Here is a 23,052-nt window from a genome sequence, read left to right on the forward strand (position 1 = left end):
CATATAACACCCAGTGCTCCATGCAGAACGTGCCCTCTGTAATACCCATCACCAGGCTAACCCATCCCCCCACCCCCCTCCCCTCTAGAACCCTCAGTTTGTTTCTCGGAGTCCATAGTCTCTCATGGTTTGTCTCCCCCTCCGATTTCCCCCCCTATTGGATTAATTTTTATCTTTTGGACCATTCTTTTTTGGTTGGGTCTTCATGAAGTGAATTGTTTACTTACTAGACCAACACTTTCAACAGAAATATATCCAATATAATATTATAAAATGTATATATATATAAAATATATAGTATATATTATATGTATATGCATACATGAATATATATATATGCACACATATGAATAAGGGAAATAAGTTGGCATAATCCACTGTCCTTTATTTTCCAGATTAGTTAAGACTTTATTTTTCAAATCATCTTCAGAGAGTAAGGCCACAGAAGAAGGTGTTGTCTACTCATGGAGAGTGGGAAAAATCCAGACACGCTAATTCAGGTAATGAGAAGGAGGGTTCTAATAATGTACTTGGTCCTACACTAACATACTTTTTGAGCTGGAAAGCATTTGAGGGATTGTTTAGTGACAGAAGTCCTGAATTCAAATGCAAATAGAAATTGGCAGGTAACAAAAATGACACCAGCTGTGCACAAGATGAAATGGCAGCTGTCAGAAACTGGAGTCTTACCAGCTCTTTCCATCCCATAGACGTGCTCTGTTTTGTTTATACAATGTTGAGAGAAAATTTTATTACTGGTCAATTTTTAGAAGTCAGATTTCATGTAGAAAACAACATTTCTGACTTTTCTTAAAAATGAGGAGCCCTTCAACCCAGGACCCACATTCCCATTTGGAATAGAGATGAGCTGACATGCCTGTTCTTTCTGGTTTGTGGGGGAAAGGGTGGAAGGAAATAACCTGGGTACCAAGAGTCGATCCATTAGGTATCAGAATCAGGGTGCTTTTCTTTCTTGTTGCTTTCCAATTGTCTGTTACGTAACTGCATTATATTTGATAAAAAAAGGAAGATATGTTATAAATAAATGTAATACACCTCAATCTAGAAATTGGTTGCCTGGGATGTTCCAGTGATACTGGATTCTATGTGTGGTAGAGGCAACAGCCATAAATTAATGGACCTTGACCTATAGGTAGGTATTTTGAACTGGTTTTGGCTGTCTCATGAACTTTCATTTTCAGTCCTTCCTCCCAGTGCTTATGGCCACTGATGAGGGTAACAGGTGAGCGAGGATAATTTGGGAGTAGTGGAAGCTGTGCTTTCCTTCCGTGTCTCTGCAGGCGTGAGGGGAGCTCAAGTTGAAGCCTATGAATAGTAGATACTTCAGGAGAGACTAGGGGTTAAAGTTGAAGAAACTTCAGAGCAGCAATTGTAACTAGGTGAGATTTTGCCCCTCATCCACCACCCCCAGCCAGGAGAGATTGGCAACATCTGGAGGCATTTTTGGTTGTTACAGCTGGAGAGTGATGCTACTGCTATCTACTAGGTGGAGACCAGGGATGCTGCTAAATACTTTACAATGCACAGGAAAGCCCCCCACAACAAAGAATCATTCAGCCTAATCAAACAATAGGGTCAAAGGTTGTTGGCTCCTGCTTAAGAAGCATTCATCTCTGGGTGCCTAATAAAACTACCCAAGCCACTACTGACTGAGGCTGTCTGCTGGATTATTGTTTTAAACTAAACCCTAGGCACAACTTAGCAAGGGGCAAACTTTCCTTTGTCCCTTCTGGCCACTTCAGATGCTTCTGGAAAGTACTTTGAATGCCTCCAGATAATTTGACTCAATTTCAACCAGCCACTGTGCTCAGTACTGTCTGAAATGTAAAGTAAATGTAGAAGTAAAGTAATGTAATGTAAAATGTAAAGTAAATGTAAAAAGGGCTGCCTCTGGTCTTAATAAGAGAATAATATTCAAGTATGGAAGAGCAGAAACTCTTCTTTTAGCACTTTCTTATTTCCTAATAAACCTCTAGGTTGAAATGTGTCATTGTTACAAAAGAGAGAAATAGTGTCCCAGGGGCTCTGAACTAAAAAGCAGACATCTTACAGTAGTCATTAGTGAGGCCCACTTTTTAAATTTCTTCTTATTTATTTTTTAAAAAAACCTTAAGACTCTAAGTTGTAAAAAAAAAAAAAATGCTATTACTTATAACTAGTTTTCTTGGGATTCTGGAAGAACTGATTAAGAAAGACATGTTGATCCAAACAAACAATTCTACTAAAAAGAAATAGAAATTATATAGTCAATATCCTTGAAACTGAAAGGTATTTAATGAGGAACATTGTTTATTGTTTTCAGTTTTTCTTGATTGATAGCCTTTCCACTCAGAGGAAAATTGCTATACTAGCAGGAATTGTATGAAATTTGAAATTCAAAGCTATTCTGCGCTATTTTAATAATGCATTCGTCTGTCAAAATGAATTTTAAAGAGAAATAGTATGAACACCCAGGTTTAAATGTACACTCAGGTCTATTCATCCGACTGTACTGTAAGCACAAAAATATCAGGATACATAAAATCCTCCATTATGTATTTGAAACTCAGGTTTACATGCTTAACTAATAATCTCTTGATTTGGGGGGACCCTGGGGCATGGGGATTGCCATATGAGCACTTATCAGAATACCCCATGCTCAGTTGCAAATCCTTTTTTTCTATCTACACACCCTTTTTGGTTTGACTGATCTTCTCTACTCTCTGAGGGTCCCCATGAAGACCCTCAAATCTCTTATCTCTCAACCTGATCTTTCCAGCAACTCTAAGTTGTACACCTAACTGCCAACTTGACATTTCCATTTGGATGACTAGAAGACATTCAGCACCATCCTCCTCCTCCCACCTCCAACTTGCTCTCCCCATCACAGTCAATAAAACTTTCATCCATCTAGGAGCTTTAGCCCAAATCATAGGACTTAATTCTTGATTTCTCTCTTTCCTTCATCCAACTGATTAACCTGCCTTGTTTAATATATATTATGTACAATATTGGAGCCTATTTTTTATACATAATTACATTGTGAGCCTCTATTTCCACGTCCTGAAATATTTTTATTTTATAAAACTTTGTAAAGAATGCATTAATCCTTGTGGTATAAATGTCCAATATTTATTTAACCATTCCTGTACTAGGGGGCATGCAAGATTTTTCTATTTTTTGCCATCACATGCTGTTGAATTCATTGAATACTTAATCATATTTACTATGTGCAGGCACTGTTCTAAAACTTAGGCATGTTAATGCATCTAATCCTTACATTACAATCCATGAGATAAATACTATAATATCTCTATTTGACAAATGAGAAATCTGAGACACAGAGAGACTAAACAGCTTGCTCAAGATTATGTAGCTAGAAAGGGGAGGTGGGATTCAAATCAAAGTACCCGGACTCCATGTTCCTGAGTCCATGTTTTAAATCAATCTGGTGTGTTGTCTTGGGTACATTACTTTGTGCATTGACTGTATTTTACATCAGTCTGCACATAACTCTGGCCATTTCTTTAGAAGAGGATCAATAGTCATGAATATTTAAAATGTTTTGGACAGTATACATTACAAAGCTTTTATCCAGGAAGGTTATACTAACTTTGTCAATTTCTACTCCTTATGTCGGTTGTTGAGAGTGTCCTCTTAACTGTGCTTACATCAACACTGGGTATAATAATTTTTACAATCTTAACAAGTTTATTGGAAACAAATTTTGTAATAGTTATAGTTGATTATCTTTGATTATCAGAGCAGTTAATTTTTTTCAAGTCTAGAATAACAACTGTATTATTCAGTGAATTTTTTTTAAAGATTTTATTTATTTATTTATTTATTTATTTATTTATTTGAGAGAGAGAACAAAAGCAGGTGAGAGGTACAGAAGGAGAGGGAGAAGCAGATTTCCCACTGAGCAGGAAGCCCGACAATCATGACCTGAGCCAAAGGCAGACACTTAACCAACTGAGGCACCCAGGTGGCTGTTCAGTGAATTTTTTATGTTTGGCTTTTTGCCAACTCTACTGTTGGAAATTTCACTTTTTCATAATGAATTGTGGTCACTCTTTATGCACTGAGATTAACACCGTGAGGCTGTAATATATATATATATGTAATATATATATATATTATATATATATATATATACAGTTGTTATTTGATTTTTCATTTTGTTTCTATTGTTTACTGAAGTATAAGCACTGAAAAATTGGTTTCTGCAGTTGCATCAAACTTAAATAGTCATATAAATAACCACCTAGATTTCCCTCTTAATGTTTTTTCATATTATGAATTATTAGTAATCTCATTCCACTTGTTTAAGTAATGGTTAGATATACACTGTAATTCCCGCAGCCAATAAAGAAAGTCAAGGATCTTAATTTTTATTATGCAGCATTTTACCTGTAACATAAGCGATAGAACATGAACTCAATTTTCAATTAAAATAAACTTGTAAAAACTCCCTCTTAGTTTCAGGATCCATGGCATTGATAAATGTTCAGACTAGGTCTAATGTCTACACCCACATTACTACTGTACTATTTGTCCACACACCGTAGGTGTCGCCCTCACGTTGTATCAAAAGCTCTATTCAGTTTTATTTATCATGTTTCTAGGTGTCAGTTTCTTGCACGTGACCTCATGGATTTAGAGCCGCCTAGTTGCTTTGGTGGGTGGCTCTTTTCTCTACCACCCCTCTGTGTCATGCTTTATCACAAAGTGTTCTTTCTCATTTATTGGCTTCTAGAGGCTTGGCAAAGTTTAGTGGAACTTTTTTTCATTGAGAGTCAAAAATTTTCCCTGGGACTCATGGGTTTCCCAAGGAGCCTCAGGAGCTACTGCCCAGGGCAAGGTGAGGCCACACAGACCACTTGTGGGCTTCTGCTCCACGGCACTCAGAAGCAAGCCTCCAAAAAGTTCTTCTGGACCAATCAATGGTGGGGGGTGGGTACCCAAAGCCCTGGAAATCAACATGGAAGACATGTAACTTACCAAAACTTCTGTTCAAGAGCAGTCCTGGATGAAGTTGGCAGGAATAATCTACCAGGGCTGAGGGCTGAGAGCTCCCTCTCATGTGGGCAACCTGACAGCGTACTGTCTCCTGAGACTGGGTCCACTTAAATACGGGGCTTTCGTTCTGCTCAGTCTAGCTGACTTCCACTGCCAGCATTTGGTTTTTCACTTTTATGGGGGCAACATTTAGTTTCTCCTTGAAAATTGTAGAATAAATATTTAAAGAACATTATTGTGCAGTTGGTACCAAATTAGTAGCCTGAACAAGGGTTTCTGCAGCTCTGGGTTCAATCCTGGTTTTAAATATTTATGTTCCACACTGAAGTATGTAGGGATAAAGGGGCATTGTGTCTGCAAATCATTCTCAAAAGTTTTAGAAAAAAAATGCTATATGGACACTTATAGATGCATATACACACACAAAAGGGAAGGAGAAGCAAATATATGGGGAACCTGGGAATTCTAGAAATTCCTGCAATTTTTCTGTAAGTCTAAAATTAAAGAATTTAGGAGCGCCTGGGTGGCTCAGTCGTTAAGCGTCTGCCTTCGGCTTAGGTCATGATCCCAGGGTCCTGGGATCGAGCCCCGCATCAGGCTCCCTGCTCAACAGGAAGCCTGCTTCTCCCTCTCCCACTCTCCCTGCTTGTGTTCCCTCTCTCGCTGTGTCTCTCTCTGTCAAATAAATAAATAAAATCTTAAAAAAATATACCTTTAAAAAGAAACTAAATCAGTTTTTAATTTTAAAAAAAAGTCAAGAGACTTGAAAAGTCCAATTCCTACCCCTTGTGTTAAGGACCTCTATTAAGATAATGTCTCAGCTGTTGGGTTTGGAAATTGGCTTCCAATTCCATTACCATTCTCCACACTTCCTTCTTTTAAATAATCAGGTTAGGGGCACCTGGATGGCTCAGTTGGTTAAGCGTCCAACTCTTAATTTCAGCTCAGGTCATGATCTTGGGGTTGTGAGATGGAGTCCATTGTTGGGCTCCACACTCAGCTCTGGGTTGGCTTGTCCCTCTCTCTTCCCCTTTACCCCTCCCCTTGCTCGCTCTTTCTCTCTCTCTCTCAAATAAATAAATAAAATCTTTAAAAAAAAAAATGAGGTTAAAAAAAAAGACCCTGAAGGTTAAGGTTAGTGTATTAATTTTTTTTTTTTCAGAATGGCAAATTAGAAAGAAAATGAAGTTTGATAAGAGAATGTTATTTAGGAAAACATAAGCAAATTGTTTATATTTGATACCTAGTGAAAAACTTTTAAGGGTGACTTTTAGGGGGTTTCTCGAGCCAGACTTCCTGGCAAGCTGTTCCTGTTTGGTGTGCCTATCATATTTCTGACTACTTCAAACTACTCTTCATTAAGGCTCTTCATTTTAGCTGTGAAATGAATGCAGTTCTCTATTGAAATAATAACTAAAAAAACTCTTCACTTGATGCTTGAGAACAAACAGTCATACTGACCCAGGAGTACCACACCCTGAAGGTTTTCCAAGTCAGAGTTTGTCCATCAGTAAAAATTTTAAGTGGACATCTCGAATTCAGAAAATGTTGGTACGCTGAGGTTCTTAGTTCTAAAAAACTACAAGTCCAGACACTTGGAATTCAGTATATTGGATCCCAAGCCAATCAAAATTGGTTCTCAAAAAGTTGGCTGCTAATTTTGATAGGGAAGAAATCAGTTAAAAAAGCAACGATTAACACAAGAGCTATGAACAGAGTACAAAGTGATAAAATATGAGCCAATATTGTAACAGGTTACTCAGATTCTGTTCTGGTTATTTGAAAAGAGATTTTTTTCAAACTGAAAAAATGATTTTATTAAACTGAATTTTTAAATGAAACTTGAATAAAGATATTATTTTAAAATACAATAATTTTTCCCTTAAATTATACCTTTCACTTTCATCCTGCTATGGAGAATTTGTTTTTGAAAGGCAATTAAGTACATGAATTAATAAAACCTTAAAAAAAACACACCAAAAAACCCCAAAACCCAGGAGCACCTGGGTGGCTCAGTTGGTGAAGCGGCTGCCTTCAGCTCAGGTCATGATCCCAGGGTCCTGGGATCAAGCCCCACATGGGGCTCTCTGCTCAACGGGGAGTCTGCTTCTCTCTCTCCCTCTGCCTGCTGCTCCCCCTGCTTGTGCTCTCTCTTTCTCTGTCAAATAAATAAGTAAAATCTTAAAACAAACAAAACCCCAAAACCCTGACCATTTTGGCCACTCCCTATGTATTGTTGTTTGATTAAGAGGTCCTGGTCCTGATCTCCATAGCTCACCTCTATTTCACCTCTATTTCACCTCTAGAATTGCTTCCCTCCAGCAATGTCTAACTCTGGACTCTGTTTTCTCTTCTCACCCTAGAAATCTGTGCCAACTCAGAAAGAGAGAAAGGACTCCCACTTTAAGAAAATGGGACTAAAGGATACTTTGGAGAGATTGGGGGCTGGCAACTTTGCCATAGAGATTTTGAAATTTCTTTTAGCTTTAGAGTCATGGACAATTTTTATAAACATCGTGGGAAAAAAAATCTTCCAGTATGCCTTTTATTAGTTTTAGAATTTTTCCCCTTTTGGAAAGAATAGAAAGAACTGTAAAGGCAGGATGAATCAGCTCAACCTCACTGATGTCATCAGACACTATAAAGGGACCAAGAATTAAGGAAGGAAATCATATGGTTTTAACTCCAAATTTGAATCCATTGGGATTGGTGGGGAGTGGGAGGAGAGTTCTCTTCACTTAGGGAGATCCAATGGTAATCTTGAATCTGGCTATAAATTAAACATTTCTAATTGCAGAGTTCTAATCCAGATTCCAAAAACAGAAAGTTTCAAGAAGACCTCTTTGCCCTCCACTACACAATTTTTAGTGCCCCAACTTTCATGCTTTCTCCAAATGGGAGCCTTTGGTTTTTAAAGGTTTTATTTATTTATTTGTGAGAGAGAGTTGGGGGGAGGGGCAGAGGAAGAGAATCTCAAGCAGACTCCCAGCTGAGTGTGGAGCTCAACTCAGGGCTCCCTCTCACATCCCTGAGATCACCACTGAGCTGAAATCAGGAGTCCGACGCTTAACAGACTGAGCCACCCAGGTGCGCCTCCAAGTGGGAGACTTCTTAATACAGGAGCTGCTTGGAGGACAATTTTTTTCCAGAATGTAGCTGGAAAGCCTTTACGCTCCATTTTTCTCCCTTTTACAATGGACAGCTGTGTGATTAGAATTCTGTATCCACAAATGTCTGCATTTTCTAACTTACCTCAGAAGTAAATTTGCACAGGAGGTATCACTATTAAATTACTTGCCTCCTAATCCTTTTTGTTTTCCCCAAAGATTTTTAGACAGCAACCAGTTATCTGGATAAGGGATTAAAAGTCCTAAATGTAGTGGGATTAAAATCATTTGCCTAAACAAAGAGATTGAAATAAGTCTGTTGAATGGACTCTGCTTTCCCTGTGCGACGAGACTCTGCGGTGTGAAATGTTTTACATCCTCTGTCTGCCAGTTCTAGTTCTGCCCATTTTATATAAAAAGCTTCTTCATCCCATTTTCAGCTTCCTTCTTTTTTTGTTTTAATTTTTTTTTTCTTTTAACAGAAATGCTGGCATTCAACTTACCTCCAAGAATAGCTCAGAGCTGAAGTTCTCAGTTTAGTCATGAGAATTACATTTCTCTCCGCTTTGGAAATACTCTTCCCCAATCTCTCTAATTATGACCCCATAAGGGTGAGGTGATTTCAATTAAAATGAAACATATCGCTTTGTAGAACATACAGGAAAGAGCATCTTTGAACAGGAAAAAGAAATCATATTGTTGATTTCTCATGTCAATATGTACCCACATATTACGATAAGAATTTTGTTTATAAGAACATTTCTTCCTTGAAAAAGGTTTTGTATGTAAAGCTTAGCTCCAGTATATTAAAATGCATGCCTGTACATTTCTTAGGTTTAAAGGTTTTCAGATGATGACTATAACTTATAAGAATGGTAGAACATTTTTACACAATTTTCGTGTTGGAAAATAACCCACTAGCAGCAGTTATAAAATATATTGAAAAGAATCCAAGAGGGCTCTTGAATGGTCTCTTATTTCTCATCACACAGTTCTATATCTGAATCGTTTTCTCAGTCAGTTTTGAAAATATAAACATCATTTTTCCTTTTCAGAGAATTGATCAGGTTAATTTACCCACTGAAATGAGCAAAATGAGAGTAGAAACATGAGCTCAGCATGCTATTTTGTTAACGGTCTGTGCAAACCAGTTATGCATTTTCTGAAACAATACTTTCCTAAGCTTGTATTTAATGAATTATGAAACTTCCATCTTTAGCATGAGCACACGTGCCGGACTCCCTGCTTTCTCAAAGTAGACCCTGAGAGTTGTGTTTACTTACGGTAGCACAGTTTTCAGACTTGTCTTCCACAAAACCAATCTGGCAAGGCGTCCTTTGATTCTGTAGCCAGTAGTCTGTAGACTCGAGCAGGCTGTTGCTGCAAAGAACCTGGAGGGAATGGAGAAAACCTTCTTAGTGTTACACGGCCAGGCTTTCTATTTCAACAAGCAGCTCTTTTCTGAAGAACCTTAGATGTTTTCTTCACCTCAGAGCATCTGGATACTGGAAAAAAACTTGCATGATAATAGCACCTCTAGAATGTGTAAAATATTCAACCAGGAGCTGGTTTTAGAGGAATACATTGATGTTAATACTGATGTTTCTTCTGTCATCAAATCCAACATCTGGAAACTTCAGTGATGTCCAATGTGTGGAAACTTCAAATGATTATTTTGGGGGATGGTTCAATTGATAATGAGGATCAAAGTTCATTTTAGTGCTAGTGCACTCTATGAATATTTTCAATCTTAAAAAAAAGTGTTTTTCCTTTTGGTGCAATATTGCTACTGAAATGATATTCCTTCAGCTTTAGCTTTGCCAACATGTCTGTGAAATAGGGTTCAATTCTTACAGAATACCTAAGGTACTATGTTAAGTTTAAAAATTATTAAGAATAAGTAAAGTGCATCATGACAATCATTTTCCATGTCAAAACAGTACAGTAAAGCAAAACAAATTTGAATACATGAATCAAAAAAAAACCCCAATTATGATTAACAAATGGCTGGTTTCTGGGCTTGGATTTTAAAGCAAGGAAGAAAAATTATATTTCTGAGACAAGGTATTTTGAAGATGCAATCTCATGAATAACCAAACAATTCAAATTCTAATGTGTTTTAACATTACCCAAACAGTGTATAAGATTTTTCCCATCTTATGTGAGATTTCCAATGCTCTCCTGGGGTCCTCTACTTTATTAGGGTGCACATCTGCTAATATTTGACTCACTACCTTCACTTAAGCAATAGAACAGATTTAATCAGTTTGGTTATTGCCACAAAATAGAATGACACTTCAATTACATTTCATCTGTATAACAAAGGATTGTCTTATGCTGTAAAGATAAAAACACATGAATTTTTGTCTCAGTGTGAGTTAACCAAATATAATTATGACACATCTTTCCATAATACTTTTTGTTTTTGCTGAGAAATATTACTGCTTTTAAATCTTTTCCCACTCAGTTTTGTTATTACTAGAGATGACAGATTTCTATCATCCTTTTCTAGAATAGTACAAAGAGCCACATAGTGGACAAGCAGGTAATTGAATGATGAACTTGGACTATGATCGTGGACTAAAGTTGGTGACAGAGCTTCTCGATTCTCTTGCAGATTTTACCTAAACTGTGGTTCTCAAAGCACAGGCTGGGCCCCCAGGGGTCCCCGAGGTCTTCCAGGGATGCCAGCTGTCAAACTACTTTTATAATAACAGGAAGACTTTATTTGTCCATTTCACTGTCATGGTCTCTTAAGTTTCCTGCGGAGTTCTCCAGGACCCACGCCAGATGTCAGGGCACAACTTGGCCTCATACAGAAGCCAACAGCAGAGTCTGGTTGCCCAATGTCAAGTGGGACATTAAGGAGATTTGCTAAAACTGTAAAATGAAGTCACTCCTCTTCTCACTAAAAGAGTTTTTTTCTAAAAAACTATTTTTATTTTACATAAAAAACATGCATATTAATTCCTGTGTTGTTCATTTTAGCCATTTTTTAAATAAAGAAGATGTGGTATACATACAACAGAATATTAGCCCTAAAAAAGAATGACATCTTGCCATTTGCAACGACATGGATAGATCTAGAGAGTATAATGCTAAGCGAAATAAGTGAGTCAGAGAAAGACAAATACCATATGATTTCACTCATGTGGAATTTAAGAAACAAAACAAATGAGTAAAGGGGGAAAAAGAGAGAGACAAATCGAGAAATAGACTTAATTATAGAGAACAAAGTGATGAGTATCAGAGGGGTGGGGGTGGGGGGATGGGTAAAATAGGTGATGGGGATGAAGGAGTGCACCTGTCATGATGAACATCAGGTGTTGAACAGAAGTGTTCGATCACTATATTGTACACCTGAAACTAATATTACATTGTATGTCAATTAACTGGAATTTAAATAAAACTTAAAAATATGCATATTAACATGTAATGTGTTTATTACTGTTTTCAAAGTATTTTTAAAATAAAAATTATTATTTTAAAATAAATAATAAAAAACCTTTCTTAGCTTTAATTGATAATTTGAAAAATGTCAGAAAGTATAACCCCTATAAACAAAAGCTTTGTGAGGTCCCCAATACTTTTTTTATAGTGTAAGGGAATTTCAATTCCAACCCTCCAAAATTGAGAACTATTAATCTAGACTCACTTTATTTAAAGTAGAAAAAGGCTCTTGGTCCACCCCACTCCTCACTGCTAATCACTTTCACTTCCAGCATGGAATAAGAGTTTAAGAACATGCACACGAGTGGTCTGAGTTGAAATCCTAGCTTAGTAATTAATGGTTATTCTACCAAGGTTATTTGGGCAGCTGACTTTAATTCTGATTTCAGCTTCCACACTTGTGGAAGGAGAAAATAATACTCACCTAGTAGGATCACTGACTACTCAGAGAGATGACAAGTGTCATACACTGTGGCATGCAGATAGCAGGTTATCCTCTTTTCACGATTACTATTTGTAATGAACTGCAAAGGGAAATAGAAAATTGAATGCTTTCACTTGAAATTAGTGGATTGAAAGCATTTCAGATCTGTGAAGACAAATTGTCTTTAGCAAATATTCTAATCTAAGGTGTGATTTTGGTTCTGCATTTTGTAGTATTAATAGTTACAGCTACTATTTTTTGTATGCTTAGAATGTGCTGGAAAAATGTGCTAAATTTTTCTATCTTTTTTTTTTTACCTTTTAATTTAATCCTTATTGCAATGCTACAAGGTAGAAGTTATTTTAAAGATAAGGATCTTCACAGAAATTGTTCTTTTGAAGGTGAAGATCTTGAGGCTCAGAGAGATTTGAGTTTCTTTCCCAAGTTGCTCAGAAACTGGCTTTGGATTTGGTTTTGAAGTTACCAAGGCCTTTAAGTGAAATAATTTAATTATGCTGCCTTCCATAACCCATGCAAAATGACTCTAATTTGGGGTATGTTTCTCAAAAGTTATGGACATCTCATTTTTGTTAATATAGCTATGCCTTCTTATGGACTTCCATTTTTTTTTTGTTAAGAGAGAGAGAGCATGAGCAGGAAGGGTAGAGGTAGAGGGGGAGAGAGAATCTTAAGCGGGCTCCATGATGTGGGGTTCTATCTCATGATCCTGAGATCATGACCTGAGCTGAAATCAGGAGTCGGACACCAACAAACTGAGTCACCCAGGCACCCCTATGGACCTCCATTTTAGAGCTGTTTTCCATGAGTGAAATTCTGAAGTGACACTTTTAAGGAGAAGAAACATTTTGTAATGTAAATTATAATAATTAAATTAATCCACTTGGCAAATATTATCAGTACTGAATTTCTCAAAGAAAAACATGGTTTTACATCTATTTGTGTTAACACTGAAAGAAACCCATATTGTCATGCCTCTGCTCTTTGCCTTTCTGTGATCTTTAAAATTTAGAACACCCATGAGTGAAACAAGTTTTCCTTCATTCTGAACCATAAGAACGTTAGAGACTTAAAATGGAGGCATCAAATGAACATACTAGTTAACTATACTTTACTGTGCAGTATAATAAACACTCTGACTATAATCACTTCTTAGTTATTTCAAAGCTCACTCCTCAAAAAGTAGCCACTGGACGTATTCTACTTTTTATATATTCAAAGCACATAGAATTATGGTTGCAACAAAATATGTCAACAAAAGGAAGCAACTGTCATTTATCAGAGCATATGAACTATTTTTGTCCAAGGTCAGCCTTAGGAAGGGGACAGAGTTCAGACACAAGTCACTTGGGTCTTTCAGAAAGTGGTAACTGGCTTGGCATGTTTTTCTGGTGAAACACTGAGAGGCAGAGATGGAGATACCCAAAGGCCTCAGCCTGTCACCTCCCACTGTGAAATGCCCAAAGCTGTGACAGACACTGCCTCATGACGAGGCCGATGGAGACAACAGCTGGCTAACTTGCCGGATTTCTCCTGCATTTTGAAGAAGTCTTCAACAGAGAAATGAGGGCAGAACAATGAATCTGTCAAGTCTTCTACTTTAAGGGTATTTTTGTACCTATTTTTAAAGTAAATAATAACTGAAAATATGCAAAGAACTTGTTCTGTCCTATCCTAGCAGTGAGGAAAGTCAACAGCTTTTTGGATCTGCTTACTCGGTGGAAAATGCTAGAAAGACTGCCTGTTTGGCTAGTCCATACCCCTGGGATACTGAGTGTCTTCTCTATGGTACGTCTTTGCTTCAGAGGAAATAGAAATGGCAGAAAAAAGAAGTGGAATTTAAAATGAAACCTAACTCTTTCAGTGCTTTAGAAGAAATATTTTGAAGAGAGCTTTGATGAGAGTATTCACTCACTATGTAACTTTAAAATTTGAATTTTATTCATCATAATTAAAGAAATAGTTCACTTGATTATGTTAATAATTAAGGTTGCCCCATACATTTCATTAATAGAGATATAATACCTATATTCTTGACTAAATAATACTACATTTATTGAGAATGTTCTGGGCTAAGGCCTTAAGATATATTATCTGAATTAAACCTCTAGACATACAAGGTAGAATTTAAGGCCCATATATGTAATGTGCTTAAAACAAGAGAACCTATAGCAAGTTTTCAATAAACATTAGCTATCATAATAATGATTATTCTCTTTTTCCTGGGCTTAGAGGGGTCACTAATTTGCCTAGTTAGTGGAGAAGTAGGATTTGAGCCGGGCTCTCCAATTCCAAAGCCCTCATTAGCCGGTGCTCCATTGTAAGTTGGTAAAATTACATAATTTCTTGTCCTTGTGTTCTAAGGCATCCCAGTCTATGCATTTATTCATGTCTTTCTCTCAGGACCCTGGTCTGGGTGGTAAGGAGGTTTGAGTTCCAGTCCTGAGCCTACTGTCTGTTTGGTTAAATCACTCACTAGCTTCCAGCCTGTTTTGTAAACAATTAATTCATGTGATCTGAAGGCATGTAACTTCTACACTGAGCAGCATGTAACTCTCCCCCTCATCCTCCTGCTTGCCCTCGCCCTGCCTCCTCTTCTCCCAGATATATGAAGAGCCAAATAAGCAAAGAGAATAAAAATTCAGCCTTCAATAAACCATTTAGCATCATATGTTAGGCAATTTTAACCTTTGAAGAGCTTTTGGTCTAATGGTTTAGACAAACCATCAGACACAGGAATGCTAGAAGGAAGAATACATACTTGAAAATCTAATGATTTTGAAGCCTTATTAATATGATCTCCCTGCTGAGAGAGTCACTTTCTGAGGGGGAGAAGAGAAAAACTCACCAGGTTCTCAATGGCTCATTTATTTATCTGCTATTTTTAGTTTCAGGTTTACTTATTTCAGATGAAGAGCTAACAATGAATGTGTTGTGTGTTCACAAACTTGAAGTAATAATGACACATTTTCTCTTGAAAATGCATGAGTGTTCTAAACAATGAAGAAAGATCTATCTGCTCTATCTTACAGTGATTCCTCTTTTTTATAGAGATCCAAGTTACACAAATTTACTTTTGACATGGAATGGGGAGGGAGAAATAAACTCTTAGTAACCTGGACACATCTAAGCAATGCCTTAAATCTTTTTTCAAAAAGTAACCTAGGTTGGAAAAGACAGTAACTTATGGTTGGTTAGTCACAAAGGTTTAGAGGTAGAACTGGAATTCTATGCCACCTTATCACTTACTGAGTAAACTTGGGCAAGTCGGACTTAATTTCTGCATCTATTACATGAGGACAAATGAAGCCCCTTCTGAAAGTTGTTCCAAGGTTCAAATAAGAGCTATGAAAAACTATGGGGAAGAAACTGAAGGTTGCTGGAGGGGAGGTGGGTGGAGTGATGGGGTAACTGGGTGATGGGCATTAAGGAGGGCACGTGATGTGATGAGCACCGGGTGTTGTGTGCAACTGATGAATTACCGAACTCTACATCTGAAACTAATGGTGTACTATATGTTGGCTATTTGAATTTAAATAAAAATAAATAAATAAATAAATAAATAAATAAATAAATAAATAAATAAATAAATAAAATAGACTCTGGAAAAAAATGTTTGTAAAGGACTAATCTCTTCACAGAGTAGGCAAGTGATATAGGATAACTATTGTCACGAGAATGCAGTACAGTTTAGACAATGTTTTCCAACGGAACATTTTCTTGATCTTTGCGCCACAGTTGACAATGTTTTATTATTCATAATTTATGATGTACCACTTTTTTTCCTCCTACTTCTCTAATCTCTTTTAGTCAATATTTGGTCAACGAAGGTTTGTTGAAATCTTTAGATGTTTGACACGTGGAATATTAAGATGAACAAAAATGATCACTGCCCTTTTGGAAATTAAACTATAATAGGGGAGAACAAACATTCACAGGACTGATAAAGAACACAGGTGCTTTGATCAGTGGCAGCAGCCCAGGACAGATATCACCCAGGAGGAGTGGGTGCTTCTACCTGTGGCAGGGCTGGCGGGAGACTGCACTTGACCAGAGCTTGCAAGATACTTCTGCGTGGTCTGGGAGTATTGGGGGAGGCAGTGGGGAGGACAGGTCTCTCTTTCTAAATGGCTTTTTGTCCTCTGATGCCCTAACTGGGAATATTCCCTCTAGTTCTGTCCTCAGGGTGCCGCTCTTTTCCTCAGAGAGCTCACTGACTCCTGGTCATTAGTTACCATCTGGAGGGAGGACTCAATGGTCCACAGTTTCAGCTTTGACCTTTCTCTAGAACTTGGCTTTTCACTTTTCTAACCGCTAGTTATTACGCTTAGGTCTCCCGCTGTCACCATGAAATCTTGGTTTCTAAACTCAAACCACCTCCTTCCCCAATTCCAGTCTCTAAAAGAAACCTGACTCCCTAACTCCCCTGTTTACAGTTGAAGGCAGAACAATTCTCCTAGCCACCCAGGCTTGGAACAGCTGTGCCATCTGGAATACTGATTTGTCTGTTTCTTGTCTTATATTCTGCTCTCCAAAGTTTATTATTTATTTATTTATTTATTTATTTATTTATTTTTTATTTATTTATTTATTTATTTTTAATTCTCTCCCCATGAGACTGCATACCAGGGACTAATCTAGTTTCTGGGGGATACGATAGTGAATAATACAGAGTTGATCTCCATATTTATGGAACTTAAAATGTAGCATGGGATCCAAATAGTAAATAAAGGAGCACTGAAATGCACATTTAGTTACAAATTGTGGTGGGTATTATGAAGAAATTCAATATGACACACTGACAGAGTGTAAAGGGGATGGGGCTGATATTTGGGAAGGACAGTTAGGGAGGCTGGAGCCCTAACAGTTCATGTTGTAACCGTCTGCCTCTTCTATCTCCCTTACTCCCTCATCCTTTACTTCCCAAATCCACCTAGCTCACTGAAACCAGAGTAAAGGATAAGTATGTAAGCTTTCATGACAAACCTGGCTGCAAATTCCAATTTTTCCACTAATTAACTAAGCAGCTGAAGGCAAGTCACTTAGCCTCTTTGAGACTCAGTTTTCCCATCTACAAAAGGAGGTTGATATTGCCACTCAGAATGAGGGATTTTTAATAGACATTAGAAATAATAAATGCACACAGCATCCGGTTATTTTATGTGTTCACAAAAAGGTTTACATCTGTAAATTACTGATTTTATGTAATTCTATTCCAAGATCTTCACCTTGATTGATTAATTGAGCCAGTATATATTAGCATTTTACCAGCTAGTCCTATTAGCCACCAGGCTAAGCAATGGATAATAGGAAAGAAGGGACATATTTGCTGTCAGTGAGCCCAAAATTTTATGGCCTAACATTCAAGACAGATCCTAATTCAACTCCCACCTGTTAATCATTTCTTGGACATTTACCAAGCTCCAATGATGAAGATATTGTCCTATGCCCAATATAGCTGTTTTCCAAGCTTTGTCTCCAATTATTTCCCTGCACATACCCTCTGCTATAGTCCACCAGTTTACTAAAGAGCACAGTCTTTATGATGCACGTGGTTTTCCTCATATCTTTTCATCTGCTTCCTGAATTTTCTCCATCAATGTTCTTCCCCAACCATCAAGAACTAATTGAATCAAGGCTCTGCTCCCCATAGCAAGTGTTTCTCTTCTGGTGAAATCTCTATAATGAAAACAATACTTCTACCTCAGAATTTTAAAATGTGCATGTGTGTCTTTTCCTTCCTATTATGATATGGGTGCATGAGTATCTTACTCAATTTATCTTCCACACTTATCTCTTGACATATAGTTGGTACTAAGCAACTGTTTGTTGTTTGGCACCAAAACATTTTGCACTTTGTGTAATGTAGATTTGTAATTTTTTTTTCCAATGATTGCGTTTAAGAAAGAAAACCTGTGAGTGATTTATTCAATATGAAGAAAATTTAAGAGTTAAATCTAGGCACACAATGATATTTTATATTTCTGCAAGGCTTTTATTTCTCTCAAGGATTTTATGCAAAGGTAACAATTTTAAACTAGAGCAGGATCTGCATTATTGTAGTGCTCTACTACCAAAACATAATAAAATTTCATTTTCTGATAATTTTAAGTGTAAAGATGTAAAGCAGTCCCAAAGCTTTTAAGAGAGGAAATTTTCACACACAAAATGCTGTATTTGCTTAATGTATGCATTGTGATTAATGATGGAACGTTGCTTAAAATTAACTGAATAATGCCATCAGAAAAAAGGATTCATTTTTCTTCAAAAGCCGAGATTTACCTGCCCCTCCAAACAAGTAGACTCAGAGAAGTTAAGCGTGCTGGAATTTTAAGACATCAATGCGAACAGGGCCTGGCGTGGCCATTTCAGGGCATGGACCCCTAGTCATCTGCTTCCTCAAGAGTTTCAAACAAATATTATTTTTAAAATGAGTCATAATACAAAAAAGGTTTGGAAACCACTGTCCAAAGAAATCTTTCTAACAAATATGACACACAATTTTCACGGAAGAAAGAAAAAGCAAGAGCTATAAAATAAAGGGAGTAAGAGAAGCCCATTGGAAGAACCATGGGCATCATTCCGAGAAGAATCTCCAGGCCCCACTGGTGTTCTAGACTCTAAGAAACTTAATTAAATGTTTCTTACAGAAGAAGGCTATAGTGTGAGCAGGTCAATCAGATTTGCATAGTACGTGGGAGAGATGGCAAATAGCTGATTAGGATGAAGGCAGCTACTCATAGATGCTGTTACCTCTCTGCTCTGCAGTATAATTAATGGCATCTCTACTGCAGGTAACTCTTTCTTCATGGAGATATCGTGATCCTATACAATTCACCCCCTTTTTTGTGTGTAAAGTTCTGTGAGTTTTAAAAAACACACATAATTGTGTCACCACCATCCTAGTCAAAATGTAGAACAACTTTTCAGCTCCAACCCCCCCAAAATATTCCCTCCTGCTCCTTCTAGTCAAATGCCTCTTAAGTCCCAGCCCCTGGCAGCCACTGATTTGATTTCTATCCCTAAAATGTTGTCTTGTCTAGAATGTCATGTATGTGGAATCACTTAGCATGTAGCCTTTTGTGACCTGTTTCTTTCACTTGGCATAATGTGTTCGACATTCATCTACATTGTTGTGTGTTTAGTACTTTTTTCTTCTTTTATTGTTGAGTGGTGTTCCATTGTATGGATGTGTACCGATTTTTTACAAAACCCATTTTCCAGGTGAAGAACATTTGGGTTGTTTCTAGTTTTTGGTTAAATATGAATAAAGCTGCTATAAACATATGCCTACAGGTTTTTGTCAGAAATTCAGGTTTTGCTTTGCCTGGGTAAGTACCCAAGAATGAAGTTAATAGGTAGTATGGTAACTTTATAAGTCAGTCAGAGAAAGACAAATACCATATGATTGCACTCGTGTGTGGAATTTAAGAAGGAAAACAGATAAACACAGGGTAAAGGAAGGAAAATAAAATAAGATGAAAACATAGAGGGAGGCAAACCATAAGAGACGTCGAACTTTAGGAAACAAACTGAGGGTTGCTGGAGGGGAGGTGGGAGGAAGGGGTAATTGCTTGATGGTCATTAAGGAGGGCACTTGAAGTAATGAGTACTGGGTGTTATATGCAACTGATGAATCACTAAATTCTACCCCTGAAACTAATAATACAGTATATGTTAACTAAATTGAATTTAAATAAAGAATAAAAAAAGAAACTGATAAACTGGCTTCTAACGTGGATTTATCACTTTCCATTCCCACAGGCAAGGTATGAGAGCCCAAACTGCTCCACATCCTCATCAGTACCTGATGTTGTCAGCTTTTGCTTTCAATTCATTTTAGACATTCTATCAGGTTCATAGTGGTATTCCATCCTGGCTTATTTTCCTTTTAATCTGTAAAGATATGACTTTTTTTTTCCTTTTTAAGATTCTTCTAAAATTAAAATCTTAATTTGGATTCTATCTTGGTCCAAACCCTTTTCATAAAACCATAATGCATAAATTAGACAGTATATTTTTAAATTTTTAAAAAATATTTAATTTATTGATTTGAGAGAAAGAGAGAGAGCGAGCAGGGGGAGGAGAAGAGGGGGAGGGAGAAGCAGATTCCCTGATGAGCAGGGAGTCTGAAGCAGGGCTGGATCCCAGGGCCCTGAGATCATGACCTGAGCAGAAGGCAGACGCTTAGCCAACTAAGCCACCTAGGTGCCCCTAGACTATATTTGATGCTAACTTTGAATGCCATCTCTAAGAGAAGGATAATGCCATCCACAGTAACTTTTCATTCATTCACTCATTCATTCCACAACTACTTGTTGAGTACATATTAGTTTTGAGGGTTTTTAAGTCTTGTTTTGTTGTTTTCTTATTTAAGTATATATTTTTTTCACAAAATGCTTTTATTCAATGGGAAAGCCAATTAAGAGGAATAGACTTTGAGAGTCCAAGAAGTGATGTCATAGTAAGATATTATATTTGTTAAACTCTCCTGAAGTATAAGCATAGATATTCAACATTTATATCTCTCTCTGTTTGCTATTTACATGAAGTGTATAGTACAATTATCTGAGATGCAACATTATATTAGTATTTGTCTCTTTCTGTCTGATTTATTCACTTAGCATGATATTGTCGAGGTCCAGTCATGGTTGTGAATGGCAAGATTTCATTCTTTCCTATAGGTGAGGAGTATTCCATTGTGTATATATACCACATCTTCTTTACCCATTCATCCACTGATGCACACTTCAGTTGTTTCCATATCTTGGTTGTTGTAAATAATGCTACAAAAAACATGGAGGAGGGGGTGCATCTGCTGGTTCTACTAGGTGCTGCTTAATTATCCGGGCAATCAGGGGTGAACAAAACAAGAATAAGGACAAAACAGACACAGTCTTGTTCTCATGCTGTTGGGGGAGGGCAGACCATAATCAAATAAATTTTATAGAAAGAGAGAGAAATTGAGGGAGGGAATGAAAAGCACTTTGAAGACAAAGCCAGAAAAAGGGATCACGAAGGAAGGGATGCTTATGTCACAAGTATTTTCTGGCAGGCCTCTGAGAGGGTGACGCTAAGCAGAGAGCGGAATGAAATGAGGCACCAGCCACACAGCCTTTTGGGGGAAAAACAGCCCAGGCAGAGAACATCAGCAAAAACAAAGGTTCAAAGCAGGAGTGTGCTGGTTGTACTAGAAGAACAGAAGAGACACCATCTTGGTTATGCAGAGTAAGCAGAGGAGAAGTGATGAGAAAGTATTTCATTATAATTTTGGAATGTTTTGTCACTGGCTTAAATAGCGTTTAACTGCTAACTTAATTTTTTTTTTTTTTTCCCCAGGGAGCCTGATATGGGACTCGATCCTAGGACCCTGGGATCATGACCTGAGCAGAGGGCAGATGTTTAACCATCTGCGCCACTCAGGTGCCCCTAACTTAAATTTTTATAATAGCTTAAAGCGCCCCCCCCCACACGAGGTCAGAAGACTTTGTATAATTTTACACATCTAATTTCATGTTGATTTAATCTATGCTTCAGCAAACTTTCTGAGAATTCTGAAATCTTGTTTCCACCTTGGAAAATAATTAACTTTGCATTCCTTCATGGGGAAACTATAATGCTTATTTAAAACACACCAAGGGGCACCTGGGTGGCTCAGTTGTTAAGCGTCTGCCTTTGGCTCAGGTCATGATCCCAGGGTCCTGGGATTGAGCCCTGCATCGGGCTCCCTGTTCAGCGGAGAGCCTGCTTCTCCCTCTCCCACTCCCCCTGCTTGTGTTCCCTCTCTCGCTGTCTCTCTCTCTGTCAAATGAATAAATAAAATCTTAAAAAAAAATAAAAATGAAATCAAACACACCAAAATCCTGAGAAGAGACGGTATACAAACTGGAAATCAAATTGTGTGAAAGAAAAAAAAAAAAAACTAGCATAGAAAACTCAGTGGTTCAGTCTTCTTTCTCTGAAGGTTTAATTAAATGTTAAGATAACATTTTCCTTTTAATGATGATTCTAGTGGCTGGCTGCCTAAGTTGCTGTCTGTTTAGTGTCCTTTGACAAAAAGGAGAAACTGTTATCCAAAGCATGTTTGATTATTCCTAGGACATAGTCTGTAATATAATTATCTGCTGGGTGGATGTGAAGCATTCTTGCCTCTTAATACTGACCCCTACTACAATTTGGAAATCTTGTAATTGATTATGTGAAAGGAGATTCCAAAGTGAACTAAGCATTGCTAAGAGCATCATTTCAAAATAGGGTGAGGAGGGCATGGAAGAAGTAGGGCCTATGCACATCCCCTGTTTCAATTCTGTGAACACCATGAACTTTTGACTTTCGTCAGTTGTGACTGGACCACCTCCTGAAATACATCCTTCTACTTTGGACTGAAATAGTGAAACATCTATTGGCTAAATGGCCAATCCTGTATTAGTCAGTCAGTTTAAGTTTGTCAGCACCAATCATAATTCCTTCAAAATAAGTTATGTAACCTAGTGGTTTTTGCCTTTATAAGCCTCTACTCCCCACATGCAATTCAGAGCACACTTTCAACTTCAGTCCACTCTGTGTCTAAGACCCCAAATACATGCTTTTGGTTGCTCAACAGCCTCTTCTTCTTGGTCAACAATTATTTTTAAAGTATTGGAAAATAAGGGAGTTTTTCAGGCCCTGGAACAAAACAATTATCCATTATTGAGGAGGGAAGTGCCTAGAAAACACCAGATCAGAGGAAGGTTGAAAAGGAAATGGTAAGCACAGGATCTGCACCTCATTCTCTGTCTTTACTGTGCAGGGGTGGGAGGCAGTACCCCCAGATAAGAAAGAAGGCAACATTGTCATACCTCATCATAAACATACCTCTAGATAAACTGTATTTTTATAGCAGGAGAGTCCTTACCTGTGGAATGCTTTTAGCAATAGGTACCTGGTCTAACTAAACTTGCCTCTGATAAACATGGGACATACTAATTTATGGAGTATCTATCTCTGACAAATGTCACATATGGATGCACCTATCCGAGTCTAAAATGGAGA

At 37.5% G+C, this 23,052-nt stretch overlaps 1 protein-coding gene across 1 annotated transcript in view; it reads right to left on the reverse strand.

The window, feature by feature from the left end:
• The window catches only part of SPHKAP (SPHK1 interactor, AKAP domain containing), a 98,210-nt gene that overhangs the window by 66,878 nt on the left and 8,280 nt on the right, over positions 1 to 23,052 (reverse strand). The window contains exon 2 of the mRNA XM_064585843.1: positions 9,413 to 9,520. Within this exon, the coding sequence (XP_064441913.1) occupies positions 9,413 to 9,520 (108 nt within the window). The remainder of the gene's footprint in view (positions 1 to 9,412; positions 9,521 to 23,052) is intronic.

This window comes from Mirounga angustirostris, unplaced genomic scaffold, assembly GCF_029215605.1.
Source record: "Mirounga angustirostris isolate CCGP_5_RB_7025 unplaced genomic scaffold, mMirAng1.0.hap1 SCAF_3, whole genome shotgun sequence".
NCBI lineage: Eukaryota > Metazoa > Chordata > Mammalia > Carnivora > Phocidae > Mirounga > Mirounga angustirostris.